The 15,109-nt window shown below is 40.8% G+C and overlaps 1 protein-coding gene across 1 annotated transcript in view; it reads left to right on the top strand.

Moving 5' to 3' along the window:
• The window catches only part of csmd2 (CUB and Sushi multiple domains 2), a 232,329-nt gene that overhangs the window by 146,917 nt on the left and 70,303 nt on the right, over nt 1-15,109 (top strand). Inside the window, exons 27-32 of the mRNA XM_044171930.1 lie at nt 7,087-7,289; nt 7,509-7,700; nt 8,922-9,060; nt 9,326-9,513; nt 12,764-12,958; nt 13,725-13,841. Coding sequence (XP_044027865.1) covers nt 7,087-7,289; nt 7,509-7,700; nt 8,922-9,060; nt 9,326-9,513; nt 12,764-12,958; nt 13,725-13,841 — 1,034 coding nt within the window. The remainder of the gene's footprint in view (nt 1-7,086; nt 7,290-7,508; nt 7,701-8,921; nt 9,061-9,325; nt 9,514-12,763; nt 12,959-13,724; nt 13,842-15,109) is intronic.

The following is a 15,109-nucleotide window of genomic DNA, read 5'->3' as shown; positions in this document are numbered from 1 at the left end:
TTCCTGAGAAACAATATGAGTTTTGGACCACTCAAAATAGGGATTCTTTTTACACAGTTAAGTTGTATTGGCTTGTCTGTAGCCTTTGGTAGTTTTACATTTGAATTAGGTTCAAGTTAGCGAAAGATTTGAGACTGGTGATGGTCAGTGGCTATTCTAGAGCTTGTGGTGGCCCTAGGCATAAATTCCCAGGGGGCCCCTTCAACCAGCTTTGATCACCATTCTGTTATAAATAACCTGACACCAATGAAAAATGTATTTTTTTTACTTCAAATGTTCACATAAGTATAATTTTCAAAATATAAAGAAAATTAAAAACCAGAACAATAAAAACCTAAATGAATAAATACTTTAGTGTTGTCAGATTGTAAATAACCCACATTATAAGGCCAGTGCTCACACATAAAGCACTGATTTTGCAAATGCTGCTTACGGGCCTTGGCTTGTGCAAATGCTGCCACTACAGTATTCCTCACATGAAATCTTCACAAACTGCACATCTGAACCATAGGCTTTATATATACAGTCACTGGTTTGAACATGACACTGAGCGACCCTGAGAGGTGGGAAAAAACTGATTTTAGAAAACAGAGAGGAGCAACGGCATCGCAGGCATGACTGAGACAGGAGGAGAGTACTGAGAGAGGGATATTGTCCTCCTGTGCTGACACTTCATCTGTTTAGGCGTGATTTAACAGTGGACTGTTTAGGATGTTTAGTTTATCGCTCTAACAACTCTGCATGTCACACTTGAGCTAGCAGAGTTGCTAGCTGAAGTTATTCAAGTCTCCCATTAGCTAGTTAAGGCTAGACTAAATAACAGCATTCAGTTATTTACTGGTTAATCGTCATTATCTGCTCCACTTACCACTGTCTTGCTTTCTTTTTTCCTCATCCTCTTTTTTTCTCTTTATTTTTTCACTTCCAGACGGATAACTCCTCTCCATTTTCCGTCATTGATTTTCAATTCAAACTTCAAGAATGTTACACGAATCATGCAAGTTCGATGGGAATGACATGGGGCCGCTTTAGGGAGATTTGAGATTTCCTACTGAGATGTAATTGCAAAATGTCTATTGGCTGTTTAAGGTGTAGGGGGTTGTGGCTGCGTTTGCCACATTTTGAGACATTGCTGTGGAGTGGAGTCAACCCCCAGATTGACAAAAAAAACAACAGATTTTTCCTGGTCCAGTTTTCTGACACTACTGTCTTCAAGATGTTTAATACTTTCACACATTATATGCTCTAATACATTTCTTTAACATCAGTAGTGTTATACATCACAACTAAATTGGTGTTAATCACAATACTAAGTGCACAGGCTGGTTATATGATAAATCCAAAACACATAGTTTGTTGAAATGAAATCATCCACAGCAATAGTAGGACTTATAGTAGGACAGTGTAGGACAGCTTGTACGTACACTGATAGCTACTATTTTTGTAACGTTACATTTGTTGTAATGGAAAAGCCGATACTTTAGCAACCGAACTAAGGTAACCGCTGCACCTACCTGTCGAACAGAAAATAGGCCCACTCCATGTCGCTGTTCATCCCCATCTATCCTCTCCTTCAGTGCTTGCCAGCGGGTTAAAGCCAACCCCAAATTCACTCTTGTTTTAGAAGGAGCTTTGTCTGCTTGGCATTTTGCCTCGCTATATTTGCGTTTTTTCAGCGCTGTGTCTGCCATTTTCTTAGCTTTCTCGCACCCTGAGCACTGTTATTGGCTGGGGGCTACAACACCCACTGCCCAAAGGTTGATGCCCAGAAACGTGCCGTACACAGCAAAATAAGAAAATGCAGGCAGAGGGCAGGGTCTCAGCAGATGCAGACACCGTCTCACATCTCTAGTGGGTCATAAGTGATGATTGAGAGGGATTATTTTTGTGTGAGTCTATACATTGTTTTTAGGAAAAGCCTACTCTCTCTGCCTTTAAGGATAAGGTTGAGTGAAGGAATGAATGTAAATGGATGGTACAAGGATGTGTGTGTGTGTGTGTGTTCTTTAATCTCTACTTTTATCTCACTGATTCATTTCCCAATTCCCCACCTTTTCCTGCCTAAAAATAATTGTGACTGTTCTTTTATCTGTATGATAACACTATGTTACATGTTATTACATCATGTGCCTTGCAGTACATGAACTGGACAAAGATTTCTGTGGCCACAGCTTAGTTCAGGTGTCAAGACAACTCTACTGTCTGGTGTCTTTTAAAGCCCGTGGAATGGATGTGTCTCATCCTTGATGGATGATCCCACAGGGACAGTCCCACAGAGGCCACATCCACACATATTGATGAGGTTAGCTCTCAGTGTGACATTGCCTTTATACACACAATCTCAATTAGTTGTGAGAAAGCAGGTAGTTAGCAAATGTTTGCTCTACATCGCTCTTCTTCCTCATTCCCTCATATCACAGACACACACATCCATACACACAGCCATATACTTACTTATTTATCATTTTCATGCACACATACACGTACTCTGAAGACTCGTGATTGAAGCTAGACTATTTTGTATTCATATGGGAGAGCCTCTGCACTCTCTGATTCTCTCTCTATTTCTCTCATATGAATACAAAATAATTAAGAATCAAAAAAGACCTGAGAAATCTTTTCCATCCCTCTCTTCCACATCTCTTCTCCTTGCGGCGATTCCTCTGACACTTGATTGAACTATTTGATCTTTGATCGTTAAGAGGGGGACAAGTGTAAAGGAGAGCCCTTAGCTGTAAACTTCAGAACATGGCTTCCTATGATTCCACGACATGTTAACTGCACACACAGTCTCAAATTTCCTTTTCCTTGGTGAGACATACAATAATTACACTTTTCTCAACCTGTCGTTTTATTCATTCCTCATGTACCTTCCTGTCACTATGCCAGTATCAACATATTTTCTTGCTACCTTCCTGCATCACTCTTATCCTCTCACCATCTTTTCTTTTCACTACCTTATCCCCCAAACCCCCCCAACCCCGTGCCTTCACTCTCAGAAAGTGACAAGGAGAGACAGGCTATTTAGATTTTGTATAAAAGGAACCAATTATCCTAACATGCAGCCCACGTCCATCCTATCCATCTGACTGTTTAACTCAAATCCCTCTATCCTTTAGAGCTTCCTCTGCTCTCCATCAACCTCTTGTCTTCTTGCCATCGTCCTCTTCTTTCAATGATTAACATCGGTCACGTTTTAGTTCCCTCACTCACCTTCTGCTTTCCCTCAACGTACCTCTTCCTTTTCACCCACCTTTCCGTCTTCCTTTTAATACATCAATCTGGAAATAGAACATGATGCCATTTGGTGTCTGACAGTGCTTAAGGTTGCATTAGAACATGAGACCCGTCAGCACATGAGCATGGAGCCAACACATGACTGGTGCTTGATTCAGACATTCCTGATGCAAATCCCCAGAACCATATTTCAGGCTTATTCACATTCTCAATGCTGTCTCGATACACACATATGCACATTAATAGTTGATGTAGGAAGGCACACACACATACACATATTAGAAAACATGCTCTTTTTGTTTTATTCATGCTGACAAATCCTGTGAAACACCTCAGCGTCTCCTGTCTAGGGTATGGGGGAGGTGGAGTGTAGGAAAAAGGACCTGAGGGTTTCATAACAGCATTTGCATAACAAGCATCCGACTGCCTGAGGCGCTTACATGACAGGGATGGAGGCCTTTGAACATAACCTTTGGTCGCTGGAAGTGGAAGGCATAACTAGGATCATATAACCAGTTATATGAGAAGTTGTGCACCTATTGACTCCTCATCTTTGTATGAGAAATTTGGGAATGAGCACTGCGGAATATCAAACACAGTTTATTAATTTTTACCTAAGGGTTACTTTAACTTTCCTGAGAATGCTTGTTCTTTTCTAGCAATGTCCACCATCACATTTACACACAAATACATACTGGGCACTGACCAACTGTAGATCAATTTCATATTTTTTGTTGATTTTTTTAAATATGTAACTAGTTAACACCATCTGTGCACGTATTGCATCTTAATTTGATATATTTCTGCAGATTAAATTTAACAGATTACCAACATAGATAAAACAGTAAATGTCGCACCTGCAAAAGGTTTGGCACCCTGTACTTGGGAGCTGCCAAGGAGAAGCACTGTATTCTACCGGTGCATTTCAGGGTCAGTTCAAGTTCTCCTCAGCTAAAGAAAGTCACTTTCACACCTACATGTTTGGATTCAAACCAAAAGTGGTTTGATAGCCATCTCTCCAAGCTTTAGGCTGCTGTCACTCTAAACAAAATAAATGGGTATCTTCTCTAACTATTTATAGATTATAAACTTTGGGGTTTGATTCTCTGTGCCCCAAGAGAAAACACAGGTGTGTGCTTTGTAATTTAAGTTTGGCAGCAAATCACAATTGGTGGTCTGTGAGTCCCAGAGTACTGAAAGGTAAACGGATTTAGCATGCTCTCTCTTCTATCTCCTCTAACAGCTCATATGTATTAGTAATGTGTTTTTTTATTTACAATATCATTATTTTCATTGAGCTTTGAATGATTACTGTATATCACAGGGTATTATCTATGCTTCAGTGGATATTAGCAAGGTAACTGTAAGCAGAGGAATGAGTATGAAGAATAGGATTCATTTCTATGCTAGTTCTTAGATGATGAATGTTGGAAACATTTTATGTGCTTCCTTATCTCTGCGGAGCAGAGATAAGGAAGTTAATGTGTGTACTGGTGTACTGTATGTATGTGTATCTCTGTTCCTGCATCTGCTTCCCAGGTGCGGATGCTTATGTACGAGGCGTGTAATGTATCATTCCCTTCAAATATACCTTTCAGTGTACATTTGTGTGAATATCTACGAGTGTGCCTGTCTGCATCTGTTTGTTTTGGTCTTTCACAGGCATTGCAACAGGACTTTTCAAGTAGGTTATGTACAGTATCCACACACAATGCACATTGTTGAGTAGCCTCTGGCAATTGCTCACACATCAGACAGTATGGGAATCGGAGTCTGACACCAATTATGCAGAAACAGTGGGAACTTGTTGCTAAAACTGACATATCAGTGGGTTTCTGTTTCTCCACTGCATCATCTGTAGCTCAAGGCTCGGTGTGTGTGTATGTGTTTTGGGATGAGGATACTCCAAGCACAAAAAGTACCATGATGTCCTCCAGATGACTGGGACAGAGATTACCATTCAACACATTGAATTTAAAATGATATTTTGCGAAAATTACTTCTGGACAGATTTAGCTTAGCTAAGCTTAAGCTTATGGACAAAATAATAGAATAAACAGAGCTCTACAGACTGATTGCTTAAAAAAAACTGAACTTAAGTGCTTTAATGAGTATTTTATTACAATGAGTGTTGTTTGCTTTGAATTAAAACTGAAGAGTGTCAGGAATTTGCTTTGGGACAAAATAGATTTCAGTGAATTTTCATAATGAAATCATTTTCACAATAGATTTTTATATGAACTCTTTGAATCATTTAAATGGATTTTGAAGTCATGGAAAACAAATATCATACATTTCCATAAGGTTGGGATACCTTGTTGTATCATTTTGTGTTAGAATTGTTATTACTGGTAACACTTTAACTGCAGTACCAGGATAAGACTGGTGTTCCCCAGTGAGCTCATATTCACCTACTGCAATCTCAGTATCTCTGTGACATGTCTACAAAATGTTACACATCATCCAAGTAGAGCATGTTGAACTAACATTAGAGAGTGTTTTTTTTTTTGCTGTAATATATTTAGAGAAAAAAAAAAGTGTTGTGATAAACGCTTTGTGTGTGAAACAGGTGATTCAGTTTCAGTTCCACACAATTTTAACTGTGTTAAACTGTGTGTTTTATTTTGAGTACACCGACATCTCATTGCATTCCACTATTTTGTCTTATTTTGAAGGCATGCAAGACAGCAATGCGTTTCAGAGAAAACAAATCAAAGTGCAAGCTGACATAAATGGGACTTGTTTTCATATTTTTTTTTATTATTTGAGACATTACCACAGGATAAAGCTGCTGAGAATACTATTTGTCTTTAAATAAGTCCTTTACATTGAGTGGCCCATGTTAACATTACCACCAGTCTCTCATTAGTTCTAAAATACCACTTTCTATCCCTTTAGTCATGCTGAGTCTGTCCAAAACACATACTTACACATGCTCACACACGAGACTCCAAGCAATATGTCATTATAATTCCACTGCATTGAGGCTGCCGCACTTCCACACATAAACACATGTACACAACTACATTGCATTTCACATCCAGTGGACCACCAGCTGGCTGACAGCTGTCTGCGCCAAAGTGAAGAGTAGATATTTTGACAGCATCATCTTTCTGATGTCTAGACTGAAACTATTAAATGCCGTGGCAGACGTATCTGCTTGACTGACATTGTGGAACATCCATTGAATGCTCTGGATCTGGCATCTGTGATTCACTTTAAAATGTTATTCGTTTCCTCCTTTTATACCTGCCCTTAACCGTGTTTTTTGTCTTTCCTCTATTCTTATTGTTTCCTTTAATCACATTATTATCCTGTGTGCACTGATTTTAAATACTAAGTAGTTTTATTAAATCCATTTAATTCCTCCTCCTCGGCTCTGACTCATCCTTTTTTATATTTTTGAAATTGTGAATTATATTGCTATCATTATATTTTTTCCTTTCTGCTTTATTATCATGATATTTAATTTTAAAAAGAACCTTGATAGTAACCTTTTGGAAAGATGGAGGATGCAGGAGATTTTTATGAATCCCCCAGTCTGTGTACACAGCAATTAGAGGCTAGATTTTTCTCTTGACTAAAGATTTTAATGGAAAAGCTGCAAGATATGGACTTCGGCTACAATTACCTTCCATTAAAAGGATCTAAGATTTGTTTGAACAAAATGAAATGCAAATAGGAGGTGGCAATAGTCAACAATAGTGAGAAAGTAAACAGCTGAGGTTGCTTTCTGTAAGGCTGAATTGTAAGGGGAGATGCATGGGCGTTAAAGCCTAAATATATCAGATGGAGTATAATTTATCAACTGTCGTGGACTCTAAACTATCTTGCCTTTGTCTTTAACAGTCTGCATTTCCTGGTTTTCCACACGGAGGAGGTCCACGACATGCTTCGGATCTGGGATGGGCCCCAGGATGGAGGGGTCCTGCTGCGGGAGCTGAGTGGCTCAGCGCTGCCCCCGGACGCCCACAGCACCTTCAACACTGTCAGCCTGCAGTTCACCACAGACTTCTTCACCAGCAAGCAGGGCTTCGCTCTGCAGTTCTCTGGTGAGGAGGAAGGATGATGGGAGGACGGGAGGGAGGGAGGTGAAGGAAATGATAGATGAACATGGGTTAAATAGCTGGGTGGTAACTGTGTAGAGAGAGAGAAAATACACCACTCACAGGTTTAACTGTGAACTATGACAATAATACCCCTTTTTCATCTTGTAACTGAGGATCATTTTCATGTCATTTCAATGATTGAGCCTCCTCTTGCTCCTTCAGTCTCTACTGCAACCTCCTGCAATGACCCGGGCATGCCTACTAATGGGACCCGCGGTGGCGACAGCAGGGAGCCCGGGGACCATGTGGTGTTCCAGTGTGATCCTGGTTACATCCTGCAGGGGGCCAACAGGATCACCTGCACTGAGATCAATGGTCGCTTCTTCTGGCAGCCAGACCCTCCAACATGCACAGGTACTGTTAACACAGCACGCAATCATCAGTAATGGCTAAAGATGCTACATGGAATATTTTTAGAACCAGCCTGAATGTCACATACTACTGCTGAGTAATAAGAACATGTCGTACATACAGTCTCTTACATATGCCACAGACTTCTTTCTGACTGAATGTTCAAATAGGCCTAAGAAGTTTAAGAAATGCACTAATGCATGCTATTTTTCAAAACACCTGAATAGTGACTACATTGGATGTTCAAAATAACTTTCACTGACACAAGGACACTCCTCCAAGGACACGCATTTCTGTGTGTAAACTTTATGTGGTTATGAGAGTTTAAATGATAAAATCAGTAAAGACAGAAGAGAACAGTGTAAAGATAAGTTATGTTATAAAATATATTATGCCCTACAACCTGCCTAATGCAGTCTATTGTATCACCTCCCTTACTGGTCTGACTTTTGTGAAACAGGTAGACAATACAGATACGTAATGTGATTACTTAACAGACTCCTTAAGTGAATCTTAAGTGGCAAATCTGATTGCCGTGTTCCCTAGATGTTTCCTGAAGTCACTGCAGCAGACAGACAGATCTGATTATCCTGTTTCTCAATAACAACACAGACCTCTCAGTCAGACCTCTACTCTTTTACACTCTTTCTTTTAAATATGATCACACTTGGTGCTCTACAAAACAGTGTGAATTAACAATGGCAATGAAGACCTTGTAATTAGCTGCCTTGTTTAATTAGTGCTTAGCTTAATTAGTTTGATAATTTTTTGGGTGAGGACAGTTCTCTGACAATTACAGGTGAGAATATGGTAAGCAGTGTCAGTGGGCATTAGCTACGTCTCAATTAAGCGTCTGTCACTGCGACTTCCTGCAGAAAAGCCATATACCACATACAGCAGGGGATGTTAAACCAACGTATTTGCTACTATGAAAGTTGGTGTTTCTTAAAACCTTTGGAAATGTTTTCTACCATTGTCTTTTTTTTAAATGTCCGTTGGTTGACAATCAGCTCATTTCAAGAATTTATTACATAATAATTTAAACAAAATAATAATAGGCAGAATATGGAAAATCAGTCTTTTAGTTAAAACAAAGGCAAATTTGAAATTAGATGATAGAAGATTTGTTTGTGTGACAACGGGTTTTTGGATGAATATACTGAAAATTGGTGTTGTAGTGTTGTTTACTGTTGCATTCACTAATCAATTTTTCCCTATTCATAGCTCCATGTGGCGGGAACCTGACAGGTCCTAGTGGGCTGATTCTGTCTCCAGACTATCCTGAACCGTACCCCCATGGAAGGGAGTGTGACTGGACAGTTGCTGTCACGCAGGACTATGTCATCGCTCTTAGCTTCAACCAGTAAGCTTCACTTGCACACTAATAGTAACATGTTGAAACTGAAGATTTCTATCATTGCTGTATACCTACTTTATACAACAGTACACAATAAAAAAACACCACAAGTGTCCATGCAGGTTTAATCATATTAAACACTATTATCTCATATAATAAAATTATGAATTTTCTATCTTTAGATTATGCCAGTCAAGTGTGTTGTTACTTTATTATAGCTCACGTGTGCTGCAAATTTTTACATACATTTTATTTACACTTCTGCAACCAGGTTCAGCTTGGAGCCCAGTTATGACTTCTTACATATCTACGATGGACCGGACTCCCTCAGCCCCTTGCTGGGTAGTTTCTATGGCACAGATGTTCCAGATCGCATTGAGAGCAGCTCCAACACACTCTTTTTGGCTTTCCGCAGCGATGCTTCCCTCAGCAGCAATGGATTTGTGCTGCAGTACACAGGTGGGCACCTTTTTGGTTAGAGGAATGACTAAAAATATAGTATTTGGCTAATTGGCCAAAACTATCAAGCTAGTGGAAACTTTAGTGTGCCTGTGTCTGCATGTGGAAGACTTTTTCTTCTCCAGTGTCTTAAAATTCTGAATTTTAAATAGTATGTGAGGCTTTATCCCCAAAACAATTCATGTTTTAAAATTCTTCCTCTGGCAGAGTGAGAATGGATTTACCCTCTGCTGCTTATCGACCTTGCAGATTGTTTCTTTTTAACTTTCTCTTGTGTCTTGTCCAAAGTGAGTGAGATTAGTGGTGTGAAAATTGCTTCAGAGAAAGAATGGGGTGTCTGTGCTGCAGCATCCTGATCACCACCCTCCCATTTGTGCCATGGTCTGATTGGGCGTCGTTATTGATCTGTACCTCCTATAGTAGCCAACTAACACAAAGAATTATGAAATGAAAAGCCGACAGCATGTGTGCTTAAGCTCTTTTTGATCAGTGCGTTGCAGCTGCACAAAAGGCTTATCATAAATTAGAGCAAACAATGTTTTGTTGTCATGTCTGAGCATAGCTGACCGCAGCATGCTGTTTGGGGGACCCCAAATTTATTTGCTCACACGAGGTACTCTGTACTGCACACATGGTGCAGAATGATCACAGACATCCTTAAAAGATGGCCCGTTGGTTTAAGGATAGTGCAACGCATCTTTTCTGCATTTGTGTTTCAGCCTCACAGGGGAACGCCTCAGTGCTTGTATGCCTTTTCCTAACAAATATACAGACGCTGAACAGGCTCTAAATTAGACAGGGGATCTTTGTTAAGGGCTTGAGAAAACAGGGTTAAATCTTCCTAAATCTCCCAGCCTCAATTAGAGCTGTTTAAGATATCAGACATTTAACCAATTCCAGATCGACCCTGAGCTCTGTGTTTCTCGACTGGTGTTCAGATGGGATTTGAACTATATAAGCAATTCAACTGATTTCAGAACGCTACCTGTTTATGTCATGCAGCACAGTGTTTTGGTAAGACAATGTTACAGAGCCTACCCCTTAACTCACTCCCAGCAATATTTACTGCAGTGTGTGATACAGTGTGTGATATTTTATGGCCAATCTGGTAGAGCAGATGGACCCAGTGTGTGGCTCAGAAAAACTCCCTCTTCCCACTTCCAATTCTCCACACTAATGAACCATAACCAAATAATACATAAATTACCTCCTCAGTTTCAGACAAACAACATGGCACAAAAGCATGTTTGGCTGTGGGTTTGGGTCTGTTTGGTGAGGAAGCAGCAAGTTGACGAGTTGGCCCAGCTAGTATTTTGGTCAGCCCGCCACTGAAAATTGCATTACAAAATCTGCCTGAGGTGCTGTCAGCCTCTTTACCAAGCAATCGTTGTGTCTCTGGCCATGTCTGATTAGGCTCTCCAGGGAAATTTGTGGGCAAAAACTTTCCATGCCTGAGCCACATTTGAATAACACGCATAGACACAGACATGGACAGATACAAACAGAAAGAAAAAAAAAAACGCACATACAAGCACTCTCATACGCACATCTGTCTAATCCAATACCTTCAGCAACTCCTAGGCTCACTATCACTTTACATCTCATCACTTAAACTCCGTTGAGTATTTTCCAAAACAGATGATGCCACTTGTCCATTTTCTCTCACACCTACTAAAGTCCCAGGACAAGGCTTGTTAAATTGGCCATCTTCATTGCGGTGACCGACCTTCTCACCGCTAGCTTGTGTCCAGGGTCAGTCCACACCTAATGCCTGCTACATCCATCATGCATCTGCTGTCTCTTGCCAGCTGGTTTAATGGAGGAGGCGGTGAGGGAAGGTTCAGGTCTAAATCAGCCCATGAAAGGGCTCAACCTGTCTAGAACAGGTGCCCTGGGTGACAGAGAGACCACATGCCTGGCCCCAGCACTCTGTTCAGCCATGAAGGGCAGCCTCTTGTCTGGTCAGCAGTTCCCCAGCTTTCAGATTAGAAACCAGGCATTTATCCAAGGCGCTACATGTACATTTTATCATCAATAAATCATAAGAACTTTAGTTAGACATATGCATTGTTTTAATTACTGTACATAATATTCTTGTTTTATAGCACAAATGGAATTTGTTTGATGGTACACAACAGGAGGAGGTTGTTGTTCATAGTGCAAATTGAACCCTTCGCTGAATGGCAGATGGTGGAACAAGAAAAAAAATCTAATGTAAAAATCATCTCCAACATGATGGTCCTCTTTATTTAAGTTAGACAGAAAATAAACACAGAAAAGTGGTTCCAGTGAAGTTAACATTATCAACTCTGAGACAGGTAACGATATGGCTTCTGTAAATACCAGAGTCTTCTTTGTTGCCATCACAATTGACCTTTACAAATAGATGCTTTTAAAATATGACCATTGTTAAAGTGTTTCCTATTTAAAGTTTTCTTTCAACTAGCTGAGATATTTTGTTAGGCACTGAATTGTTGGTTGAAGTTTTCCTTCAAAACATTTGACTCACCTTCCCTTTTGTATGTGTATTAAGTCATCAGATACTGAAGTTTGCTGTGAGACTAGAGTGGACTGTGTTTAAGATTGAGCTAAATTGCATTTGGCATTTTTCCTATGTTTATTTTAGCTGTAAGGGTGTGAAGTGTGCCAAATTGACAGGCCTCCTCTCACATGCATATTTTCCACCTAAGAACAATGTGATGGTAGATTGAGCGAGACATCTTTCTTACGACCTCAGGAGTGGTGATTGATATGTGGTTAGATACAGTGTGTGTGGGTGTGAGTGTCGTGTGTGTGTGTGTGTGTGTGTGTGTGTGTGTGTGTTTGCAAGAGAAAGTGTGCGTATGTGCATTGTCTTCTCTAGTTGACTGCACAGCGAAGCGTTGTGTGAGAGGCGGTTGTGTGCAGTCAGCAGACCTTGGGCCAGAGCAATGCCACTCTCAATCAGCTGCCTGTCTGTCTCCACAGCCATACATACATCCAGCAGCCACAGATGAAAGGGCACCGTCAAGGGCTAGAGAGAAAAGTGGCAGTCAGTGAGATATATTTACTGAAAGAGGAAGGCACAGAGTAGCGGGGAAAAGGGAACAAGTAAAGGAAGTAAGAAATCCGAGAATATCAGGAACCTTAGGCAGAAAACAATTTCTATTCCAGTATCATCGCTGAAGCTTGATGCAAAACTCCTTTTACTGAATACCAACACGCATTCCCTTCTGTTGCTGATTTTCCACCGTGTTACCTCCCTCCACAGAGAACCCCAGGGAGTCTTGCTTCGAGCCGGGCTTGGTGCGCAATGGGACACGGGTGGGCGCCGACCTCAAGCTGGGCTCCACTGTCACCTACCACTGCGACAGTGGCTACACACTAGAGGGAGACCCAACCCTCACTTGCATCATGGGAGGAGACGGCAAGCCGAGCTGGAATAAACCCAAACCCATCTGCATTGGTAAACACTGACATCTGGAGACGGTTGTTAGGAACACAAACCACATCAGTGCTTATAGATTTATCACATGTAAACACGCATTTGTGATTATGTGGTTTTTGCAGAGCTGTGTCCTACAGGTATATGTGTAGAGCTGTGTGGGTTTTGCTAATGTTAATAGATGTGAGGGTGTAGCTTTAATTTAATCTGCAGTTTGAAGAGAGCTTCTTATTTTGCATATCTGCTCCTCACACTCGCCACAAAACCTGCGTCATCCTACCTGTTCTCTGACATTCCCACGACATGACTAACACACGCTGTGCATATTCCTCTGGAAAGCGGGTAAAAGATCCCCGACACCACCGAATCTGGCTCTCACAGTGTGAAGCCTCAGTTATATGTCATGTGTAATACACGATTACACCATGCACATTTTCACACAGAAGCAAAACACACACTCACATACATGGGATCAGCACTTGCACAAAGATACAAGCACGCGCAGAGCATTTTTAGGGGCTTTAAGCAGGAGAGGAGATGCAGGCCTCATCTCACCTGGGCTAACCCAGAGGGACACTTGGAAAACATTGCAATTTCACTGTGGCAAACACTAGGGACATCTTCCACCCAAAGCCCAATCAGACAAGAAAAGTAATTTAGGAGTGATGGAACAGAGGGGATGGAAAAGCAGGAGGTAGGGAGAAATGGAATCTTACACTATTGGCTTTACACCTTCCTTCTCCTTTTGCCCTGTCTCTTCTTGTCTCATCTCTGTGTCTCTCTCTAGCTCCATGTGGTGGACAGTACTCAGGTTTGGAGGGAGTGGTCTTGTCTCCTGGTTACCCTGGCAACTACACTAGTGCACGAACCTGTCTGTACTCTGTGGTTGTGCCCAAGGATTATGGTAAGCCAAGGATTTTAGCATATTTTGAATTGTGCATATATGTATGTGCCTATAAGTCTGTACAGGTGGGTAATTATGTGCAATTATTTTATAATGCACAAAATGCCCTTATCAGGCTCAAACTATACTCAAGTGCCTCACTCAATTCTACAAATGCTTTCACTGTGGAAACTAATGAAAGTAAGAAGACAGTTTAGAACAGTTTTTTCACACCTGAATATTCTTAGACAGATGCGTAGGAGACAACAAGTTTGTGGAAAACTTGTAAAAGCTCCCCCCCACACACACACACTGTATTCTTAACTTGCAATTAAAGTGCTTTAGTCAGAGGTTTACTGAAAGCATTTTTTTTCTACACAGTAAAATCACACAGTGATTGATAGTTCCCATATCCATCTGCCTCATTGCCATACACATATTTTCATGTTTTTTTTGGTGGAATAATTTAATCACTGTCTTTCACATCAGGCATACAATATGTCTGTCTCAGACACACACACAAACACACACACACACACCAAAAAATAATTGGTGTCTGGAAGATCCAGAGTTCTTGGCGTTTCACTACTTTTTGGCATTTCCATCTTAAAGGTCACAGCTTGCTTCCAATATGTGATCTGATACTGTAGGAGCAGCAAATTATTCAGATAGCAAAACAATGCAGACGTGTGACACAGCTCAAACATGCAAATACAGAAGCAAACATGTTTCGCTTACTTGCCCACAATGTCTCTCTGCTTCAATTTCTGTCTATCTTTCTCTCTTTTTGTCTCCTGCTTCCTTTTCTCCTTCCTCTGGCTCTATAATGAGTTATCAGCATAGCGCCTCTCTAAGGGAAAGCTCAAGTCCTATCATTGTTAAATTACACCAAACAGCAGCAGCTGGCATGTGTTTGGCTTTGGGGTACTTCACCCCAGTTTTTTGAATGTCGAGGTCATGACTCCCATTCGAAGGTCCCGCGCTGCTCCAAAATGACTGGCCACCCATCCTTCTTGGATCCTGTCAGCAACATATTTCACTTAATGAAGTCAAAGCAAGAGAGGAAATTGAAATAATTAAAGTCCACATTTGCATTTTCCTGGAAAATGACAGCAAGGCCCAAGGTAACACACTTTGTCGTGCAGAGCCAAAATTCCTCTTGCCTCCATTCTTGCCGCTTCTCATTAGGCTGATGTACCAGCCCTAATGATTATTTATTATTAGTTATTTTCCTCAAAGCAGAGGACAGGGTGGGTGTCACTGCAACCACTGACTTCCCTTATCATAGT

Source organism: Siniperca chuatsi, linkage group LG17 (assembly GCF_020085105.1).
Source record: "Siniperca chuatsi isolate FFG_IHB_CAS linkage group LG17, ASM2008510v1, whole genome shotgun sequence".
Lineage (NCBI taxonomy): Eukaryota > Metazoa > Chordata > Actinopteri > Centrarchiformes > Sinipercidae > Siniperca > Siniperca chuatsi.
The sequence above is the reverse complement of the archived record's forward strand: the minus strand, read 5'-3'. Positions and strand labels throughout refer to the sequence as shown.